Source organism: Oncorhynchus keta, chromosome 25 (genome assembly GCF_023373465.1).
Source record: "Oncorhynchus keta strain PuntledgeMale-10-30-2019 chromosome 25, Oket_V2, whole genome shotgun sequence".
NCBI classification, from domain to species: Eukaryota; Metazoa; Chordata; class Actinopteri; order Salmoniformes; family Salmonidae; genus Oncorhynchus; species Oncorhynchus keta.
In genome coordinates this window covers 11,363,827-11,387,671 of record NC_068445.1, presented here as the reverse complement: position 1 = coordinate 11,387,671, position 23,845 = coordinate 11,363,827, and the positions used below count along the sequence as shown (strand labels likewise).

General features: G+C 43.4%; 1 protein-coding gene across 4 annotated transcripts in view; it reads left to right on the top strand.

Annotated features, from left to right (window-relative positions):
• LOC118357836 (voltage-dependent N-type calcium channel subunit alpha-1B-like) overlaps positions 1–23,845 on the top strand; it is a 145,413-nt gene that overhangs the window by 71,752 nt on the left and 49,816 nt on the right. For 2 of the 4 annotated variants that reach the window (XM_052478622.1, XM_052478620.1), the window contains exons 1-12: positions 12,922–13,059; positions 13,260–13,372; positions 13,498–13,610; positions 13,721–13,852; positions 15,473–15,545; positions 15,671–15,788; positions 15,994–16,061; positions 16,569–16,675; positions 17,579–17,635; positions 18,397–18,459; positions 21,028–21,780; positions 21,909–22,102. In XM_052478622.1, the coding sequence (XP_052334582.1) occupies positions 13,301–13,372; positions 13,498–13,610; positions 13,721–13,852; positions 15,473–15,545; positions 15,671–15,788; positions 15,994–16,061; positions 16,569–16,675; positions 17,579–17,635; positions 18,397–18,459; positions 21,028–21,780; positions 21,909–22,102 (1,750 nt within the window). In that variant the 5' untranslated portion in view covers positions 12,922–13,059; positions 13,260–13,300. Of the gene's footprint in view, positions 1–9,114; positions 9,231–10,290; positions 10,352–11,062; positions 11,137–12,849; positions 13,060–13,259; positions 13,373–13,497; positions 13,611–13,720; positions 13,853–15,472; positions 15,546–15,670; positions 15,789–15,993; positions 16,062–16,568; positions 16,676–17,578; positions 17,636–18,396; positions 18,460–21,027; positions 21,781–21,908; positions 22,103–23,845 lie in introns of those variants that run through there. The other 2 variants (XM_052478624.1, XM_052478623.1) reach the window with 2 other exon arrangements.

The following is a 23,845-nucleotide window of genomic DNA, read 5'->3' as shown; positions in this document are numbered from 1 at the left end:
TGATGCGACACAACCAATATAAGCCAGTTCAGAGAGCAAACAGGTTGTTGAAGGTGGGAAGGAGAAAGTCTGAGAATGGATACTGTAGTACAGTGCATTGTAGGCTGTATACTGTACAATGGACAAATTGTATGGCCCTGAACATTGTGCTTTCCATTTATTAACAGTACTGACTGTTCAATAGATTTTGACTGGTTGCAGGTTCATATCAACAAAGAACAAGAATTACAGTATCAAGGAGACAAAGGACAAGTTTGTGTGATGCAGGATACAGTACTGTAAAATAGGGGTACAAGGAGGAGGAAGAACAAAAATTGCAAAGCAGAGTAGTAATTTCTGATCAATTTTGAGCTACTATGATAGAACATGTTTTCATTCATCAAAAGACAATGATGGAAAAATATGAATATTTCTTTAGATTAACTTCTTGCGTCGAGCCATCCCGGATCCGGTATCGTGACTACAGCCTCAAGCTCATTACCATAACGCAATGTTAACTATTCATGAAAATCGCAAATGAAATTAAATTAATCTATTTGCTTTCAAGCTTAGCCTTTTGTTAACAACACTGCCATCTCAGATTGTCAAAATATGCTTCTCAACCATTGCAAAACAAGCATTTGTGTAACAGTATTGATAGCTAGCATAGCATTTAGCGTAGCATTTAGCATTAGCATTCAGCAGGCAACATTTTCACAAAAACCAGAAAAGCATTCAAATAAAATCATTTACCTTTGAAGAACTTCGGATGTTTTCAATGAGGAGACTCTCAGATAGCAAATGTTCAGTTTTTCCTGAAAGATTATTTGTTTAGGACAAATCGCTCCGTTTTCTGCGTTACGTTTAGCTACGAAAAAAACCTGTATCCAGGATTGTGTAAATCTATCTGCAAGCTCATTAGCATAACACAACGTTAACTATTCATGAAAATCGCAAATGAAATGAAATTAATCTATTTGCTTTCAAGCTTAGCCTTTTGTTAACAACACTGCCATCTCAGATTTTAGAAATATGCTTTTGAACCATAGCTAAACAAGCATTTGTGTAACATTATTGATAGCCTAGCATAGGATTATGCCTGTCTTTCAGCATGCAACATTTTCACAAAAACCAGAAAAGGATTCAAATAAAATCATTTACCTTTGAAGAACTTCAGATGTTTTCAATGAGGAGACTCTCAGTTAGATAGCAAATGTTCCGTTTTTACAAAAAATATTATTTGTGTCGACTAATCGCTCCGTTTTGTTCATCACGTTTGGGTAAGAACAAAAAATAAATAAAAAAAATAATAATATTAAGTCATTAAAACGCAAACTTTTTTCCAAATTAACTCCATAATATCGACAGAAACATGGCAAACCGATGTTTAGAATCAATCCTCAAGGTGTTTTTCACATATCTATCGACGATAAAATCCTTCGTGACAGTTGACTTTCTCTTCTGAAGAAATGGAACACGCATGGACCTACAGATTACGCAATAATTTCAACACAGGACACCGGGCGGGACACCAGGTAAATGTAGTCTCTTATGGTCAATCTTCCAATGATATGCCTACAAACACGTCACAATGCTGCAGACACCTTGGAGAAACGACACAAAGGGCAGGCTCATTCCTGACGCATTGACAGCCATATAAGGAGACATTGGAACACAGCGCCTTCAGAAACTTCATCTTGGTTTCGCCTGTAGCATTAGTTCTGGGGCACTCACAGATAATATCTTTGCAGTTTTGGAAACGTCAGAGTTTTGTCTTTCCAAGGCTGTCAATTCCATGCATAGTCGAGCATCTTTTCGTGACAAAATATTGCGCTTAAAACGGGCACGTCTTTTTATCCAATAATGACATAGCGCCCCCATAGGTTGAAGAGGTTAAAAATGTACTTCTCTCTGAGAATTGTATGTTTTGAACAATGTGTTTTCTATTTTTCGGTGTATTTTTTACTGACTGCTTGTATATCATTTTGATCACTTTGTTTATGATTTGAGAGCAGTGTTTGATTTTGAACACAAGTAAAACTGTTTTGAGGCGAACGTTTCATTTTGCAAGAGGAGTCAGGGGTTATGTAAATAGTGCTTGAAGATGAGGTTTTGTGTTGAATGTTTTCAGGAAATGGAGCAAGGTTTCAGAAATTGTTTGAGCAATTGAGAAAAAATGTAAACTCTGCCACTCTGTGTGTGTGGGAGAGAGAGAGAATTACTATGGACTCTGCTTCAACAGCAATCTCGTAAACATCCTCTACAGCAGGGGTGTCAAACTCATTTCGCATCGTGGGCCACATACGGCCTAGGGAGATGTCAAGTGGGCCGGACCATTAAAATTATACCATACTCTGCTATAAATAACCAAAATATCATGTCTTTCCTTTGTTTTGGTGTAAAGAAGCACAAGAACATTAGGAAAATATTGAAATTTAATGAACTATCCTTTTACAAAACATTTCATGAAACACCTCATATTTCCTTAGACAAATGTGCAATTTACTTTTATCATTCACAAATATGCATTGCAACTGATCCCACTGATTGTACAAAGGCACAAAACTTTAATTGGTACTGAAAAATATAGTAATGCACTTTAAGATTAAATGAGACTTTTAAAGAAAGGAATTTTTAAACCACTTACACATACGCATATAAAATCTAAATGTAATCCCTGCGTACACCTTACAAACTAAGGAGAGTGATTTTAAATGTGTAATGAAGAAAGTGTTCGCCTGTCCTGTAAATCTGTAAACTTCATACATGAAACATACATACACATACAATACATACTGAAAATTTATGGAGTTGTATGAACAGTAGAATTCCATCACACAACTTTTGTTTTGAAGCTGCTGACTAACATTAAAGTGCACATTTTTTAAATCACCACAGTAAGGATTCATCTTCACAGAGCTGTATTCTTTCAATGCAAACAGTATCTAAGGCAGCATTTTAAAGGTGTTAGTCTAGTCTGGACTTGTATTTGTACCTGAAACTTGGCATCTTTTGGCCTGTACAAGTGCATCAACACCAGGTGTCATGTCCTGACTAGCTGTCACTTTCAGAATGTCATTTAAGTGCTTGTTTGTGAGCCTTGAACACATTTTTGTTTTATTGATATTCATCACTGAGAAAATTTGTTCACAAAGGTAGGTTGTCCCAAACATGCACAAAATTTTAGCAGCCAGGGCTGTTAATTTGGGGTACCCTGGTAGTAGATACTGATAAAATCTGTCCAGACCTACAGAGGCAAATTTGCCCTTCAAATCTGCATCACACTGCAAATCAATTATCTCTAGCTGAATTTCGACCGGCAGATCAGAAGCTTTAACTGTGAAAGGTGAGCGAAAAACTGAAAATTCTGTCTCAAGTTCACCAAATACCTGAAAACGTTTCTCAAACTCCCGCAGTAGTCCTGCAATTTTGTCTTTGTACCGTTTCATGTCCGCATCAGGTCTGGTCACACACACATCTCTCAGACAGGGGAAATGAGCAGGGTTGCCATTTGCCAGTTGCATCTCCCACAAAGTCAGCTTCAACTTAAATGCATGTATGTTGTCAGAAAACTGTGTGACAACTTTTTTGCGGCCTTGCAACATTTTGTTCAGATTGTTCAACTGTTCAGTAATATCAACCAAGAATGCAAGGTCCCGTAGCCATTCCTGAGATTGTAATTCCAACACCGGTTTTCCTTTTTCTCCATGAACTGTCCGATTTCCTCTCGTAGATCAAAGAAATGCCTCAGCACAGCGCCTCGGCTTAACCATCTCACTTCAGTGTGGTATGGCAGGCTGTGGGTAATGTTGCTGTCGCTGAGAAGTTTGTCAAACTGACGATGGTTCAGACCTCTGGACCGGATGAAATTTACAGTGCGAACAACCACCTCCATGACGTGGTCCATTTTCAGCGACTTGCAACACAATGCCTCCTGGTGCAAAATACAGTGAAATGTCCAGAAACGATCTCCTCCATTAAGGGCTTGTACTTTGTCTTTGAACTTTGTCGCGACACCTGCTTTCTTTCCGACCATGGATGGCGCGCCGTCTGTAGCCAGGCTGACAGCGCGGGACCAGTCCACTCCAACTCTGTCCAATGCAGCAAGGACAGAGCCGAAAATGTCCTCGGCTGTTGTGTTGTCCATCATCATCTCTGCTATAGTATTCCTCGTCAGGCTAATATTGGCAAAAGCTTGTCGCTTCTCGGGACATACAAGTTCAGCCGCCTTCATCATGCATCGTTTAACAAAGTCACCGTCGGAATACGGCTTCGATGCTAATGCTATTTCGCTAGCAATTAGGTAGCTGGCTTTTACCGCTGCTTCACTGACTTCTCGGCTCTGGATGAAAGTTGACTGCTGTTTCCTCAGACCCGCCAGCAATTCGTTAATCTTATCTCTTCTCAGTTGTCCTTGCAAGCCGTCATATTTTTCGCTGTGATGAGTCTCGTAGTGGCGTCGAATATTATATTCCTTCAATACCGAAACTTGTTGCAAACACACCAAGCACAAAGGTTTTCCGTGCATCTCTGTAAATAAATAGGACGTGGTCCATTTTTCTTTGAAAATTCTACACTCCTTATCTACTTTTCTCCGTTTGGATAACGACATTTTGGCTAATGAGGGTGTAGTGGAGAGGTAGAGACATTAACAAGAGTATTAACAACGTCGTAACAAGCAGCAGATGGCGCATTGATACCGTCTGCTGTTTTCAGTCTGTCTCAGTGATGCGGCTTGTCTTCTACTCTGATGGAAAGAGTGCGCCCCTTAGCGGATAATCCATGAATTGCAGCGAATTAAAAATATTAATTCCATGTCTTTTATGCATTTTTTCCACTTTCAAATTATCCTGCGGGCCTGATCGAACCTCCTTGGGGGCCGGTTCCGGCCCGCGGGCCGTATGTTTGACACCCCTGCTCTACAGTATCATGAACAACAGATTCCAAAAATGTCCTCAGTAAAAACAATATCCCCGGAAAACATCTAATGATCTTCTTACCAAAATACCATATGGCATACCACGTATACATCCTATACACCCTTATTGACAAACAAACAGAACAAAAGTAAAGTCTTTTCAATGCTTTGTCGATTTTCAAAAAAGCTTTTGACTCAATTTGGCATTAGGGTCTGCTATACAAATGGATGGAAAGTGGTGTTGGGGGGGAAAACATATTACATTATAAAATCAATGTACACAAACAAGTGTGCAGTTAAAATTGGCAATAAACACACAGATTTCCTTCCTCAGGGCCGTGGGATGAGACAGGGATGCAGTTTGATCCCCACCCTCTTCAACATACTGTGTATATCAATTAATTGGCGAGGGCACTAGAACACCCGACCTCACCCTACTGGATTCGGAAATCAAATGTCTACTGTTTGCAGATGATCTGGTGCTTCTGTCCCCAACCAAAGATGGTCTACAGTAGCACCCAGACCTTCGGCACAGATTCTGTCAGACTTTGGCCCAGACAGTGCGTCTCAGTAAGACAAAAATAATGGTATTCCAAAGCAGGTCCAGTAGCCAGGACAACAAAAACACATTATACCTAGACACGATTGCCCTAGAGCACAAAGAATTATACCTACTGAGTTGTAAGTATTAACACCACAGGTACAGTTGAAGTCGGAAGTTTACATACACTTAGGTTGGAGTCATTAAAACACATTTTTCAACCACTCCACAAATGTCTTGTTAACAAACTATAGTTTTGGCAAGTAGGTTAGGACATCTAAGTCTAAGACAAGTAAGTCTTCCAACAATTGTTTACAGACAGATAATTTCACTTGTCATTCACTGTATCACAATTCCAGTGGGTCAGATGTTTACATGCACTAAGTTGACTGTGCCTTTAAACAGTTTGGAAAATTCCAGAAAATGATGTCATGGCTTTAGAAGCTTCTATTAGGCTAAATGACATAATTTGAGTCAATTGGAGGTGTACCTGTGGATGTATTTCAAGGCCTACCTTCAAACTCACTGCCACTTTGCTTGACATCATGGGAAAATCAAAAGAAATCAGCCAAGACCAAGAAAAAAAGGAAGAAGAAAGAAGCCACTGCTTCAAAACCGCCATAAAAAAGCCAGACTACGGTTTGCAACTGCACATGGGGACAAAGATCATACTTTTTGTAGAAATGTCCTCTGGTCTGATGCAACAAAAATAGAACTGTTTGGCCATGATGACCTTTGTTATGTTTGGAGGAAAAAGGGGGATGCTTGCAAGTCGAAGAACACCATCCCAACCGTGACGCACGGGGGTGGCAGCATCATCTTGTTAGGGGGGTTCTTTGCTGCAGGAGGGGCTGGTGCACTTCACAAAATAGATGGCAAAGTGGTGATCCTAACTGACCTAAGACAGGGAATTTTTACTAGGATTAAATGTCAGGAATTGTGAAAAACTGTGTTTAAATGTATTTGGCTAAGGTGTATGTTAACTTCCGACTTCAACTGTAACTTCCACAAGGCTGTGAACAATCTAAGAGACAAGGCAATAAGGGTCTTCTACGCCATCAAAAGAAACATTCAACTCGACGTCCCAATTAGGGTCTGGCTAAAAATACTTCTATGGTTGTGGGGTCTGGGGTCCGCTCACCAACCAAGAATTCAAAAAAACACCCATTGAGACACTTCATGCAGAAATCTGCAAATATATACTGTGTGTACAGTGCAAAACCCCAAACAATGCACGCAGAGCCGAATTAGGACTATACCCTCTAGTAATCCAGATCCAGAAAAAGAGCCACCTAAACCACCTAAAAGGAAGGAATGCCCACACATTTCACCACAAGGCCTTCGCCTACAGAAAGATGAACCTAGAAAGAGTCCCCTCAGCCAGTCGGTTCACAATTAGACCCAACCAAATGATGAGATAGCAAAAAGAGAACTATTTGTACCACTGGAAAGATTAAACAAAAAAAACAGAGCAAATTGGAATGCTATCTGGCCCTAAACAGAGAGTACACAGTGGCAAATCCTTGACTATGTACAGACTCCGTGAGCATAGCCTTGCTATTAAGACAGGCCCCCATAGAAAGACAGGCTATGTGCCCGCTGCCCACAAAATGAGGTGGAAATTGAGCTGCACTTCCTAACCTCTTGCCAAATGTACGACCACATTAGAGATGCATATATCCCACAGATCAAACAGACCCACAAATAATTTGAAAACAAATCAAACATTGATGAACTCCTGTATCTGTTAGGCAAAGTACTGCAGTGTGCAGTCACAGCCCGTTGCCATGAGAAAAGGGCAACCAGTGGAGAACAAACAACATTGTAAATACCACCAAAATATGTTTATTTATCTTCCCCTACATCCCCTTCTATTCCTACGACAACTATTTGCACATGTACATAGCTGATAATATAACACTTGAAATGTCTATATTTTTGAGTGCAATATCTACTGTTAAATTCAAATGTTTTTTTTATTTATGTTGTTTTGTTTCTTCTCACTTTTGTTTATTTCACTTGCTTTGGCAATGTAAACACGTTTCCCATGCCAATAAAGCGCCTTTGTGGCGTGCTGAGGAGCGACTGACTCCCCGCCGGAGGGGCTGCTGTGGAACTGGAGCAGGCAGGGCTGGGATTCCTGGCTAACACCACCCCCTCACAGCCCTCCCAAACACAAACAAACACACGCACACACAAACACACACAGCCACTGCAATGCAGGAAGGAGCTTCCCTCTGCCCTGCGTGGGAGAGACACCAATCACTGCCTGACTCTCACCAAGTGAGCTGTGAGGGCGGACTGTTCAGGGAGGGGATCCCTCATTTCTCTCCATCTGCCTCTCTCTGTCTTTCGCTCTGTCGGTTTATTTTTCTCTCTCTCTGTCTCTTTCTCTCTCTCCCTGTCTCTCTCTTTTGCTCTCTCTCTTTTTCTGTATCTCTCTCTCTCTCTCCCTTCCTCTCTCTCTCCCTCCCTCCCATCCGTCACTCCCTCTCTCGTTAACAGGTCTTAAACAGCTAGTACCACACACACATGGAAGATGTGGGTGGAAGGAGGAAGATAAATAAAAGCCTCAGTCTCAACGACTCAATCCAGACTGTTGTGTTTGTGACTTCACAGTGCAGTTAAAGGATTGGTTCACTATTATAGAATGAAATCTCTATTGTTTATGTAATTGGCATGTTATAGAAGGGTCCAGACACTTTTTCAGGGATTTCACTTGGTTTTGGGAAACTTATCCCACCCGCAGTCGAGTTCCTCATTGCTCGTTCTGCGCTATGGGGGCACCGGAGAAACATGAACAAAGGCTCCAAAAACACCCAAATACGTCCTTTTAGAAACGGAAAATCTCTCAGTATAGTGATGCAGGTCTTTAGATGTTGTACACATGAAATTGTATAATTCGGAACTTTATCCGCAACGTTATATTTCATTTTGTGTGACTCGAGCGTATTCCCCTATCAGCTGTGCTGTGCTGGTAAGTTTCTCAAAGCCAAATGAAATCGCAAATGTAGGATTTAAAAAATTGTGAACAACTTGTTTAATGAGTAAGACCTCCCCCTCTTTGTCTTGGTAATTCATTCCAACCTTTGCCCAATCAGCAGTAGGCCTATCTATTTCCAGGTTACTCATGGGAAAGAAGAATGGAAATGGGCCTCTTTAATTGGCTAGATAACAGATGGTGGTTTATGTGGTTACAAAAATCATCACATGCTCCTTTCTGCTTTTTTCCAGTGACTGTTTGATGATGTCAGTGCATTAGGAACAAGCACTGATTAAAATGAATGACACTCATTTGATTTCCCAATTGTCTTTCTGCAGGGGAACCTGGGTTGCATGTTGCTCCAAGATAGTGTCACAAATATGATTGTTTCATGGTGTAACTATAGAGATCTGATGTTTGCACACACCACTGACTGTATTGCCAATATATACTTTTTTTCTCAAATCATTCTTTTTTAAAGCTTATTTTGTGTCTGAAATGTTCATTCTTAATGTAGAGGAAGCAAAGACTTGTAATACTCTCCAAAACGTTTCACCCACAGCCAAGTCCACAGCTGGGAGGCAGACTGCTGTCAGCATATGAGTGTTCCAGGCTCTGACATGTAGCTAAAACTGTGTGTGTGCTCCCATGCTTGTCCGATAAGTATGTGTGTGTGTGTGTGTGTACCTGCAGGGAGTTTGCCAAGGAACGTGAGCGTGTGGAGAAGAGGCAGGAGTTTCTGAAGCTTCGCAGGCAGCAGCAGATCGAGAGGGAGCTGACTGGATACCTGGAGTGGATATGCAAGGCAGGTCAGAATGCCCTCTAATCCCTCTCCTTTTTCATTTTAAGACCTAATACCCCTTTACTTTAATTCTTAAAGTTTACTTCAATATTGCTCAAATTTTTGCTAAAGTTTTAGTTATAGGCAAACATGATTTGATATTATATGCAGTAATCTACCACACATTCTCTTATATATATATATTACATTGTGCTGACTTAGCATTAGTCTAAGGGCTTTATGATATGTAATATTAAGTATGCTGATGGTTTGGAGAGAGAGTGTGTGTGTGTGTGTGTGTGTGTGTGTGTGTGTGTGTGTGTGTGTGTGTGTGTGTGTGTGTGTGTGTGTGTGTGTGTGTGTGTGTGTGTGTGTGTGTGTGTGTGTGTGTGTGTGTGTGTGTGTGTGCGTGCGTGCGTGCGTGCGAACGCGCATTGGTGAAAAAAAGTATACAATTGTCATACTTAAGTAAAAATATGGATAACTTCATAGAAAGTTACTCAAGTAAAAGTGAGTCACCCAGTAAAAAACTACTTGAGTAAAAGTCTAAAAGTATTTGGTTCTAAATATACGGTACTTAAGTATCATAAGTAAATGTAATTGCAAAAATAAACTTAAGTATCAAGAGTAAAAGTATAAATCATTTCAAATTCCTTATATTAAGCAAAGCAGATGGCACAATTTTCTTGTTTTAAAAATGTACAGACAGCCAATGGAACACTCCAACACTCAGACATTATTTACCAAAGATGCATTTGTGTTTTTTGAGTCCGACAGATCAGAGGCAGTAGGGATGATCACGTATTCTCTTGAAGTGTGTAATTTGGACTATTTCCCTGTCCTGCTAAGCATTCAAAATGTAATAAGTGATTTTGGGTGTCAGGGAAAATGTATTGAGTAAAAAGTACAATATTTTCTTAATGAATGTAGTGAAGTAAAGGTTGTCAAAAATATAAAGAGTAAAGTACAGATAACCCCAAAAAACGACTTGTAGTACTTCAAAGTATTTTTACTTAAGGACTTTACACCACTGTGTGTATGTGTTCATTATATGGTGTGTGTGGCTGACACCTGTGTATTTGTTTCAGAGGAAGTGATGCTGGCGGAGGAGGACAAGCACGCTGAAGAGAAGTCCCCTCTGGATGGAGCGTGGTACAAAAGGAAACACAATAACCCAGGTCAGGAGTATAACCAGGGCCCTGAGTTGGTCAAGTCAGACCACCAGATCTGATCAGGGGAAACTCAGTGCCTTGGTTATGAGTTTTATCCAAGTGTCGTCTCCCTGTGTTTTCCCAGGACTGCTTACCCAGTCTCCTCTCTGGCTGTGGCTGTAGATGTGTGAGGCTTTGGGCTGATGCCACCCACCCTCTCTGTGCTAAATATTGTGTGCTGTTGCTTTTATCAAGGCCTTGTTAGCACAACACAGAAATAATCAATGCCCAAGTGTGAACCCACAGTAATTATGGGTGTTGGGGCCACATGTAAATTGTATTACAATGGGAGAGAAGTGCACAGGGCCACAGTTCAGAGAGAGCCTGGCTGGGAGAGTGCGTTTGAGGGAACTGTGTTGCTAGTCGAGTTTGAATGGTCTGTTGAGCTAACAACACCTGAGAGGCCTCCCCTGAGATGCTTGTAGTAACAGTGTTTCACAAGCTATCAGAGATGTGAAGGGCTCAAGTTGTGTGCTGCTGATGGAAGTCCTGTAGTAGTGCCCTGAGAGCTGCTGTCATATCCATCAAACACACATACTGTGTATACATTATCTCCCTCGAACAAACTACACTAAGATACTTTTCACAAGGAAATCTGGTGTGGTACTAACCCAAAGTATTGTTCTAATGTGTGTTCAGTGTTGAAAAGGGCAAAGAAGAGCAAGAATGACCTGATCAATGCTGAAGAGGGCGAGGACCACTTCACTGACATCTCATCTGTTGGTAAGGCCAACGCCCGTGACTCGGACCTCTTGATCAACGTGTCAGCTTTCACACTGCTCACTGCTGTATTCTGTTCTACCCAATGATTTCTATACACTAGATGACTGATGCAGGGCCACCGTCCTGGCCATCTTGGCACCCCCACCATTGTAAAACGATTTTAGAAGCTCTAGAAATGCATGTATTAATGGAGAGCTTGGGAGGTTGTATATATAAGGTTGTACCTGCCCAAAAGATGATTCTGAGATAATTAGCATTAACGTTCCGAAACTTAATTGGTTTGAATGGTGTCATCAATTTTTATCTTGTATTCTTTTGAACTTGGCAACATGAATTGGGGATATTTAGAGTACTACATAGAGAGGACATGGAAAGAACAAGGCAATAACTACATTTGACTAAAATGCAGCTAGAACCGCATAGTCCCAAGCTCTCATAATGTCTACATTTTGTTTTTCGACACATTCTTTCTATTAAAGACACCTTAATAAATCATTTACATTTATATACCTCTACTAGCTGTCTCATGTCACCAAATTCTGTCTCAAATGCAGCCTGGAACAATCTTTTTCTTTGACTGTGCTTCAACTGAATGATGTTGCATATCGAATCATTTGTTTGTCTTTTGATTAGATTGTGGTGGTATTGGGCCTACTTCCTACAATGTGTATCAATTTGGGTTAAATACTAGCCTTCATAATGCAATAAGTAACTCAAATTTCTATACTTCCCAGTATGTGACATAAAGAATTCCTGGTTTTATCTATTCTGTTAGACAACTGCCCTTTAAGAATGACTAATGTCAGAAGCATTGCAATAGACTCTTATTTAAACAATTATAAAGTAATAATAAAATAATCTCCAACTGTTCCCTGCTTTTTTTCAGATAGCTAACTATGTGTTTGAACTCCTCAGTCCCCCTGAATAAGTGATTATTTATACTCCTCAATTAGATCTGCATCACTGTACAGTAATTAAAGGGGAGTAGGTGGTTTGGCTCAGTATTAGAATCCCATACAAAAAAATATATGACAGGGAGAAAGGAAAGGGAGATGGAGGGAGAAAGCGAAAAAGAGAGAGGGGAAAAAGGCACGCCTGACTTGGTGCTCAGTTTATGAGGCTCCACACCCGAGTTACATTTGGAGATGAAAATAGCCCAGGAAATGATGATTCTCACTCTCCTCCTGGGCCACTAACGAGATGCTAATAGAACCATTTTTCACTTTTCTTTTTTTGGTCCAGCCTCAAATTTGTGTTTAATTTAAGTTACAGATGGTTTATTATGGTCCAGGGGCTGGGAGGTGGAGGCAGGGGAGAAGGGAGGAGGGCAGTGCACAGAGTTCTCTATGGATGAACTAGCCAGGACACTGAGAAGATACTGAAGAATATGATGCAGAATTATTAAAGAGAAATGTAAAGGCAAATCTGCTTACGGTCATATTACAAATGCCCTCTACTTCACATACAAGTTGCTGTATTTGGCCTGCTATGCTGTGGTTTGATTGAGCCATAGTGCACATTTTTGGGGTTTATTAGCTGTGATTTTGAATCTTTCCTCTCATTAAGTCTAATGACGTTTCGAGGCGGTCCCCGCCAAGTGAAAACTTTCAGGTCATGAAGTGACATCAAAGTGATTTCATTGAGTCATACGGAATTGATGACTGTGTGACTTTATCTCCAGTTTGTGTGCTGTTCCCACCACTGTTCCTCCAGGGTCTCCGTTCGCCCGGGCCAGCCTGAAGAGCAGCAAGAACGGCAGTGCCTCCTACTTCCGGAGGAAAGAGAAGCGGCTCCGCTTCACCATCAGACACCTGGTCAAGGCTCAGAGCTTCTACTGGACAGTGCTGTGTCTGGTGGGCCTCAACACACTGTGTGTGGCCATCGTCCATTACGACCAGCCTGAGTGGCTCACATATGCACTGTGTAAGTCCTGCCCAACACCCGACCTGCGTGGGAGTGAATACTGTACCATTTGTTTTCCTACCATCGCCAACAGGACGTATCGTTCTATTTATTTGCTGTTTGTACAATTGAAACCATCTAAATTGTGTTAGTTGTATTGAAACAGTGCCTTCACGTCAGACATCAGGGCGGAACTGTGTGTTATTCCATCTCCCTTGCAGATTTGGCAGAGTTTGTATTCCTGGGCTTGTTTCTGACTGAGATGTCCATGAAAATGTATGGACTAGGACCCATGAGCTACTTCCATTCGTCTTTCAACTGTTTTGACTTCGGAGTAAGTCAGACAGCGATCCAATCGAACCTGCACTTCTGAAATGTTTTATAGTAGAGAATGACATTGCATTGCATTACATTAGAGAGAACGCACATTTTTTGTCATTTAATGTACTCTCCTCCCAGGTGATTATAGGCAGTATTTTTGAGGTGATCTGGGCAGTTGTGAAACCTGGGGCCTCCTTCGGCATCAGCGTCCTGAGAGCTCTCCGTCTGCTTAGGATTTTCAAAGTCACTAAGTGAGCGATCCGTTACACCCTGATCCAAAACACGACATGATCACCTGTACATGACTCAATGGTATACCACTATCACCTCCTCATTCCTCCTCTTCATCCCCCTGCTGTAGGTACTGGAACTCTCTGAGGAACCTGGTGGTCTCTCTACTCAACTCCATGAAGTCCATCATCAGCCTGCTGTTCCTCCTCTTCCTCTTCATCGTGGTGTTCGCCCTACTGGGCATGCAGCTCTTTGGGGGACTGTGAGTCCACCCTTATTGCCTCTCACAGTAACCGTTCCTGTCCAGTACACACACTGTACTGTATTATTCATGGGCCCAGATTATCCATGGTGATACTCAACATTAGACAGGTCCATTGTTGTTCGCATTACCATTTAGCTTGTGATACAATATAGATGTGCTTTGTTTTTACTACAGTACCTTGTTGCTCTAGTAGTATGGAGAGGAGAGAGTAACAGCAATGAAAGGCAAGGATTTCATCCCCCCACTCTTTGAATTATTGAGCCCACTCAGAAACATAGTAGATGGTCTCGGTGTTGTTCAATGGAGCAGGTGGCCTCTGTGTTGTTCAACTGAGTAGGTCTCTGTGTTGTTCAACGGAGTAGATGGCATCTGTGTAGTTCAATGGAGTAGATGGTCTCTGTGTAGTTCAATGGACTAGATGGTCTCTGTGTTGCTCAACAGAGTAGAAGGTCTCTGTGTAGTTAATAATCCCGATAAATGCAGAAGCACTCCAGTCATGTGATCTAAATGCACAAGTGGCAGGCAGAGAGGACATTACGAACAATAGATGCATGCAGTTGATCCAAAGAGAAATGACACTTGGCAGGCCTTGAAATGCCCAGCCTGGGAGTATGAACTACAGTACAATCACTCCCTGACATAATGGAAGCAGGATCTCTGTGTTGTTCAGGCTCTTCCAGTGTAGTGTTCAGTCAGGCTGTGTGCTGTTCATGGTCTTTCAGTGCAGTGTTCAGTGAAGATGTGTGTTCAGGCCCTTCCAGTGCAGTGTTCAGTAAGGATGTGTGTTCAGGACCTTCCAGTGCAGTGCTCAGTCAGAGATAGATTAAGGACTAGTGGTTGTGAAGCTGCTTCACCCAGCCAGATCCAGCCAAAGCCTGCCCACTTCAAGCAGACCAGGAAATGTATGCTAGCCAAATCCACTTGAGCTGAGGTGTCCCATCCAGGTGCATGGATCATTATTCAGTATGCACTCTTTGAATAGAATTCATATTCAACATCATGCCTGTCCTAGTCAAAATAAAATAAACACATTTAGTGGGATATATACAATATTAGATGAACCCTATACAGTAAGTCACTTGTTTTATCTATTGTGTAATATTGTATTGATCTGTTGTATTTTATGATGATTCGTTTGCACAGACACACATATTTTTACCTCACAGTAGAGTGGAGGGTTTTCTGCAGACCTGCATTGTCTTTTCTCTAGGTGGGGAACTAATGAGAGCTGTACTAACGAATATCCGTCTATGCACCAAAGGATTTCAAGAAGCAGAGAGAGGACACACTTTGTTTGCTTTCTGCATGGTTCTCATTGTTGGAAGGTGTAATGAGGTCCCTGTAGATTCTTACAGAGCAATACAGAATATCAAGATTAGCACAAGTTGTTGTGAAATCAGCCTTGACGGAGAGGTTTACGGGAGCCAACCGAGCTGTTAGGGCTCTGACAGTGGCAAGATGTACGATGCCTATTGTGCTGGACCAACACAATAATAAACTAGGACTAAGTGGGGCTCTTCTCATCTTCTCAATTTCCTTGGTGATGAGGGATTATCTAGAGTGTGAACCTGTGTTCTAACCTGTGTTCTAACCTGTGTTCTGTGTTTCTTCCTGCAGGTTTAATTTTGACGAGGAGACGCCAACAACCAACTTTGACACCTTTCCAGCAGCCATTCTCACAGTTTTCCAGGTGAAGTTCACAAAAGAAGCTAAATGAAGTTGGATTTTTGTCTTCCTTTTGAAATGATTTCATGCTACAACTACTGTAATACCATTAGCGAGATCCGTGTAACAATGTGTTTGTGTGTCTCCCAGATTCTGACAGGAGAGGACTGGAATGCGGTGATGTATCATGGGATAGAGTCCCAGGGGGGCGTGCGCCGGGGAATGTTCTCCTCCATCTACTTCATTGTTCTCACCCTGTTTGGAAACTGTATCCTCTCTGGATGATCGACCTGCATTGATTAACCTGATTAACTGTCAAGCATCACGACTTCAGAGCTCTGTGATAGTATCATGATTTAGCATTGATTTGTAAGCTATAAGAATATATATATATATCCACACTGTATAAGATCCAATGTAAATATTGATTGACTCATTAACCGTTTGGATTTTCCTGACCCCTCACTGATCAGACACTCTCCTCAATGTCTTCTTGGCCATCGCTGTTGACAACCTTGCAAACGCACAGGAGCTCACTAAGGTAGAGTACATACTGCAGTAGGGCTTCCAGCCTCTGTGTTCTGTGACTGGAACCTCCCCTCCCTGGAGTCCCTGGGAACCCTGGATAGAGAGACAGAGAGACGTGTTCCCCTGATGATCCGTCACGAAAGTCAGCTGTCTGATCAAATGCCATGAATTTCATTCCCGTATTTATGTTTGTTGAATATGGCAGTGAATATTCCTATTAGGATATATAGTGCCTTGCTTTATTGGTTCCTTAACCCTGTCGCACGGGGCCGTTCTGGGATGACGGATGTTTGTCCTGGTCAATAACTCAAGGTAATGAACCTCCCAACTGGTTGTAGGATTTGCGACCATTCATAATAATACACCTATGGGGAAGAGGTTTAAATCTTTGCGGCCACACCAGAGAGAGGTGAAGGCCTTTTTTTTGGCTTGTGGCAGGGCTTATCATCATGGAACCATTGATGGCCCACCTACCCACCCCTGAGTGGTCTCCGTTCCTCACTGTGTTTGTGCTCCTCAGGATGAGGAAGAGCAGGAGGTGGCCATCACCAAGAAGATGGCCCTCCAGAAGGCCAAGGAGGTCAAGGAGGTCAGCCCCATGTCGGCCGCAAACATCTCCATCACAGCGTAAGTCATGATCAGGCGTTTGATACAGTTTCCCCCTTGCTACCCCCCTGCTCTCCCTCTCTCATACCCCTCCCTCAGATCAAACTTCCCTCCCTCACACCCCCTTTCACAGATCAAACCTCCCTCACACCCCCGTCACAGATCAAACCTCCCTCCCACCCCCTCCCACAGATCCTCTCCCCCTCCCTCACACCCCCTTTCACAGACCAAACCTCCATCACACCCCCTCTCACAGATCAAACCTCCCTCCCTCACACCCGCTCCTACAGGTCAAACCTCCCTCCCTCACACCCCCTCCCACAGGTCAAACCTCCCTCCCTCACACCCCTCCCACAGATCCTCCCTCCCTCCCTCACACCCCCTTTCACAGATCAAACCTTCCTCACACCCCCTTTCAGAGATCAAACCTCCCTCACACCCCCTCCCACAGATCAAACCTCCCTCCCTCACACCCCTTCCCACAGATCAAACCTCCCTCACACCCCCTCCCACATATCCTCCCTCCCTCCCTCACACCCCTTCCCACAGATCAAACCTCCCTCACACCCCTCCCACAGCCCTGCCTCCCAGACACACCACACTGTCTCCCACTCCTGAGAGATGCTCTTTTATATTGAAGTGTGTCTACATGGGATTGTATCTGTTGTTTGTGGCTTTATGTTGTGTTATTCTGTCTGGACAGCCATTTCTTTCAGTTGATTGTGCTCTTCTGAGGAGTTACATAGGATTTAACCCTTCTGTTCCCAATGTCTGTTGTTTTGATAGATCATGTGTTCTCTCTGAGTCACTGAAGGGCTCAACGTTGTAAGTGTGTTGAGAAGCAGTTGATAAAAGGCTTAATGCCTGCTAAGACCTTGACTAGGGTCAGAGACACCTTAATACTCTGGCTCCCACCCCACATAGGCTACACAGCATCCTGTACACAGGCCAACATGGAGCGGAGAGGGCAATGCCAGCAAGGTAATTTCCTCAACAGTGTGCCCAGATTGTGCATGCAACGCTGTACATTCAGACACATGGTTCTGGTGACAGGGGAACCTCTGGTGTATGCCTTTGTTGGAACCCTTACCACTAATCTCTCTTGGAATGACAGGCACTTAAAGTGAAATGTAAATTGAGCGAAAAAGAAATAGATAGTCCACATAATATTTGGCACATTTCAGTCATTGTATGGGCACCGTATCCTTGTATTGCCATTCACCAGTATGTACTGTATAACACCTGTAATTAGTGTATTCATAGTCGACGGTAGCAGGATATGTGATTCTGTCATTGTTTTAAATGTTTTGTCTTAAATGCTTCAAAGCACTGTTTTATCTTGTTATTTAAAAAAAAATGTAATGTAGCCATTGGTTTGTTGAATCTTCTTATTAATATCGGCTTTGGGAATTTCTTCCTCCGCATTTCCTCAACGGAAATATGCGTGTAATGTATAATTGGACTTGAAATATGGCCCCTATAAATTGGTCTCTGCAATGCCAAATAGGACTCTTTTCGCTACTTGTCTTGGAGGTTGAAAGTCTCAAAGCTGCTCCTCTCGTTCCTTTGTTAACTCATTCTGTTGGTCTCAAACTGAGACTCCCGTTGAGTTGACGTGCAGTGGGAGAGTCAGGGACAGACAGGCGGACGGCTGGACAGCGGGTGCCCTGTCCTCCTTCTGACCCTGACCTCTCCCCCTCTTTTGTTCTCCCTCCCCCTGTCGTTTTTTTTTGCATGTGCAGTTTTGTAAAGCAAAATCAAGGTGCACTCTCTAGCAGCTCGTCCGTCTGCAGCGTTAATTCACTGTGAGTGTTTACTCTCCGTTACACTTTACCTCATCACCCTCCTCCTCCTCCCTAGCTTGGGTCCTATACTGTATGTACAGTACCACAATTCTTCTATTGTTTGTGCCAGAGCGCAAACACACTGCACCTCCCCTCCCCTCCCCTCCGTCTCCCCTTTGACTCCCAGCTGTTTCTCCTGAGCATTGAGCCATACCATTGTGAGTTTCCCTCTGTGTTGAATTGTAGCAGATGAATGTGGCAGCCTTTTTTCCGTAACAGGTATTATGAGATTTGTATGCTCGTTTTGTATGTACGTTCGCTGTGATTGATACTGTCCATCTGCACTTGTTGTTAGTGACTGAACTCACCTCATGACCTCCCTCTCTAAAGAATGACTTTACAGCCCTCCTATTTTTACCTCTTCATCTCAGACTGAGATGATCTCCCTCTCTCTCATCGCTGTACTGTGTCCGTGTACTCAACGGTGGTCTGAGCAGACAGAGTATACTGGGGTGGTTTTCAAATCAAATGTATTTATTAATTTATCCGTTATTTTTGACCAGGTAAGTTGACTGAGAACACGTTCTCATTTGCAGCAGCGACCTGGGGAATAGTTACAGGGGAGAGGAGGGGGATGAATGAGCCAATTGTAAACTGGGGATTATTAGGTGACCTTGATGGTTTGAGGGCCGGATTGGAAATTTAGCCAGGACACCGGGGTTAACACCCCAACTCTTACGATAAGTATAGCTCTTCTTACATCAGATGATATCTCAAAGTGCTGTACAGAAACCCAGCCTAAAACCCCAAACTGCTATCAATGCAGGTGTATAAGCACGGTGGCTAGGAAAAACTCCCTAGAAAGGCCAAAACCTAGGAAGAAACCTAGAGAGGAACCAGGCCGGGTGGAGATTATAACGTTCATAGATGACCGGCAGGGTCAAATAATAATAATCACAGTGGATGTCGAGGGTGCAACAGGTCAGCACCTCAGGAGTAAATGTCAGTTGGCTTTTCATAGCCGATCGTTCAGAGTATCTCTACCGCTCCTGCTGTCTCTAGAGAGTTGAAAACAGCAGGTCTGGGACAGGTAGCACGTCCGGTGAACAGGTCATGGTTCCATAGCCGCAGGCAGAACAGTTGTGTTGTGCTGCTGGGCTGGGTTAGGTTGGGCTGGGCTGGCTGGGTTGAGCTGGGCTGGGTTGTGTGGGTTGGGCTGGGCTGGGTTGACAGCAGGCTCGTGCCGTATCAAGCAGACTGCGAGACGCTCTCTGTCGCTGGCACTCAGTGAGTCAGAAGTTCCTTTTGAGCAGCTCTGTAAAGGCCACCATGTACCTTACGACCAGATGCTACAGCCAGGCAGCTGGAGAGGCAAAACACAAGCGCGCACACACACACCCTGCCTGTAACGCCAGAGGCCCTTTGTTTGTCAAAGTGCCATGTCCCTCTTTTATATTAGGGACTAGTTTTTCTCATTACTAGAAGGTAAGGATTGGAAGGAAGGTAACTTGGGGGTAGGATTGTTTAAGATATAGTCAAGTACTAAGTCTACTTTCTGCAGTGCCGTTCATTTGTCTTCTTTATTTTCAGTTCTACTCCCAGTGAAGTAAGTCCTTTGGTGTCTGTGTTATGTTGTCGCCTCGTGTTTCTCCTCTGTCAGTCTTTCTAAGCTCTTGTTTTCCCCTGTGTCTTTCTTTCCAATGTCTCCTAGCCTGTTAATGCCTCTTAGTCTGTCCCTGGTGTGTTTCAATGTGCTCCTTCATGTGTTGTAGGAGTTATGTCTGCTCCCCAGTCCATCACTACTTGAGGTAAACTAACTTACTGTACGATGGCCATGACAATCTATTTGTATAACATAACATAACTTCCTGGTGATGAACATCATCCTCATGTTTACAGGATGGAATAAACATCTTGTCTTGCTTCTTTACTTTGCCCTACATTAGCTTGATCATTCCCTCCTTGTAGTGTACCGTACACGATACTGTAAATTCACTCAAATAATCCCCTGCCAGCTCTCCATTCACCCCTAACCAGATACCTCAGTTTAGAGCTTACTCTGTTCTCAGTGTACTACATGGAGGGTAAGTAGCGGAGGGTAGATTGGAGCCCTGGGGTTTAACATTCCCACAATTCTAGCACGGGTAGACACGGTAGTCGTTTTCATGCCGTTGTACCCTATGAAAGTTAATTCTGCTTTCTACACAGTGGAGGAAGTCACGTGGGATGTATCTGTATAAGGGTGGTCTATATGGCATCGGTAGACTACTGATTTGCAATGCATGTGTTCAACCATTTCAAAGTGCTCTACAGACATTGACAGGGCAAGTCAACTGAAGCATGCTTGGCCTGTCCATATAGTCTCTCTTTTTACATGTGGTAATGGAGAGAGACTGTTTTTCTGTGAATTAACCACCATTGCACTTCCATACTGTATGTCATTCAGCATGCAGGGGTTTATCTGTTATGACGTGTGATGTATTCTAGAATTATTATTTTCAAATACATGAAATACATATCAATCGCGCAGTAAAAGACAGGTTCAATGTACCCTGATAAAGGTGAACTGCCCTGTCTGTCCACCTGCAGTAAGGAGCAGCAGAAGTCTCTGAAGATGATGTCAGTGTGGGAGCAGCGAACCACTCAGCTGAGGAGACACAACCTGCGGGCCAGCAGTGAGGCCCTGTACAGTGAGCTGGACCCTGAGGAGAGGCTTCGTATGTCCTCCGCCCTGCACATCCGCCCTGACATGAAGACCCACCTGGACCGGCCCCTGGTGGTGGAACCCCATGACGGCCCCGGCCCTATGGGCCAACACAAGCCCCGGACCCCTGAGGAGACGGATACCCCTGAGGACCCGGCCGGCCCCCAGCCACGCAGGCACCACCGCCACCGGGACAGGGAGAGACCCATCGACGAGGCCAATGAGAATGGCAATCCAGGCAAAGAGGGTAGGCACCATGTCCACCACAGTCGTAGCAAGGACCCAGATGGCACCCGGGGCAAGGAGGGGAAGAGTGAGCGGTCGCGCAGCCGAGAGGGGGGCAAGAGGCACCACCACCAGACCTTAGTGGATGAGGGAGGAGGAGGGGGGACGGGGGAGAGAGAGCACCGCCACCACCACTCCCACAGACAGGCCAGAGAGGGCAACGGCACTGTCAACAGTGGAGGTAAGGGCGAGCGCAGGTCACGCCACAAAGATGGCCGCTCGGGAGAGAGGTGCTCCAGGGGAGAGAACGGAGCCAATGGGGAGAGGAGGAGACACAAGACCCACGGCTCAAGGGGCCAGTCCACACTGGAGGGAGAGGACCACAGTGAGAGAGAGAAGGGGAGGGGCCTCAGGTAAGACTGGCTCTGTCCCTGGCTGTCTCTGTTACTTTATTGTAACATTATTTTAGAGGAGTAGATGTGTCTACCTCGTACCAGAGCTCCGTGACTTGTGATCTATGGTAATTGTATCTGTTTCCCAGGGACAGATATGTGGAGTCTGAGGGCGACTCCCTGGCCATCAGCCCCCAGCAGGACCCTGGAGATCAGAGGTGGGGCACAGAGGGACCTGAAGACTCCGACAACCAGAGGAACGTCAGACGGACTGGACAGACGGCCGTCAACATCCCCCCTGTCACCATCACCCCCCCACCCGGGGAGACTACCCTTATACCCAGTCAGTATCAATCTTAACACTAACCCTTATCCCCAGTCAGTATCAATCTTAACAGTAAACCCTTATCCCCAGTCAGTATCAATCTTAACACTAAACCCTTATCCCCAGTCAGTATCAATCTTAACACTAAACCCTTATACCCAGTCAGTATCAATCTTAACACTAACCCTTATCCCCAGTCAGTATCAATCTTAACACTAACCCTTATCCCCAGTCAGTATCGATCTTAACACTAAACCCTTATACCCAGTCAGTATCAATCTTAACACTAAACCCTTATCCCCAGTCAGTATCAATCTTAACACTAAACCCTTATCCCCAGTCAGTATCAATCTTAACACTAACCCTTATCCCCATTCAGTATCAATCTTAACACTAACCCTTATCCCCAGTCAGTATCAATCTTAACACTAACCCTTATCCCCAGTCAGTATCAATCTTAACACTAACCCTTATACCCAGTCAGTATCAATCTTAACACTAACCCTTATACCCAGTCAGTATCAATCTTAACACTAAACCCTTATCCCCAGTCAGTACCAATCTTAACACTAAACCCTTATCCCCAGTCAGTATCAATCTTAACACTAAACCCTTATCCCCAGTCAGTATCAATCTTAACACTAACCCTTATCCCCATTCAGTATCAATCTTAACACTAACCCTTATCCCCAGTCAGTATCAATCTTAACACTAACCCTTATCCCCAGTCAGTATCAACCTTAACACTAACCCTTATCCCCAGTCAGTATCAATCTTAACACTAACCCTTATCCCCAGTCAGTATCAATCTTAACACTAACCCTTATCCCCATTCAGTATCAATCTTAACACTAACCCTTATCCCCAGTCAGTATCAATCTTAACACTAACCCTTATCCCCAGTCAGTATCAATCTTAAACACACTAACCCTTATCCCCACAGTATCAATAAACCCTTATCCCCAGTCAGTATCAATCTTAACACTAACCCTTATACCCAGTCAGTATCAATCTTAACACTAACCCTTATACCCAGTCAGTATCAATCTTAACACTAACCCTTATACCCAGTCAGTATCAATCTTAACACTAAACCCTTATCCCCAGTCAGTACCAATCTTAACACTAAACCCTTATCCCCAGTCAGTATCAATCTTAACACTAAACCCTTATCCCCAGTCAGTATCAATCTTAACACTAACCCTTATCCCCATTCAGTATCAATCTTAACACTAACCCTTATCCCCAGTCAGTATCAATCTTAACACTAACCCTTATCCCCAGTCAGTATCAATCTTAACACTAACCCTTATACCCAGTCAGTATCAATCTTAACACTAACCCTTATACCCAGTCAGTATCAATCTTAACACTAAACCCTTATCCCCAGTCAGTATCAATCTTAACACTAAACCCTTATCCCCAGTCAGTATCAATCTTAACACTAACCCTTATACCCAGTCAGTATCAATCTTAACACTAACCCTTATCCCCAGTCAGTACCAATCTTAACACTAAACCATTATCCCCAGTCAGTATCAATCTTAACACTAAACCCTTATCCCCAGTCAGTATCAATCTTAACACTAACCCTTATCCCCATTCAGTATCAATCTTAACACTAACCCTTATCCCCAGTCAGTATCAATCTTAACACTAACCCTTATACCCAGTCAGTATCAACCTTAACACTAAACCCTTATCCCCAGTCAGTATCAATCTTAACACTAAACCCTTATCCCCAGTCAGTATCAATCTTAA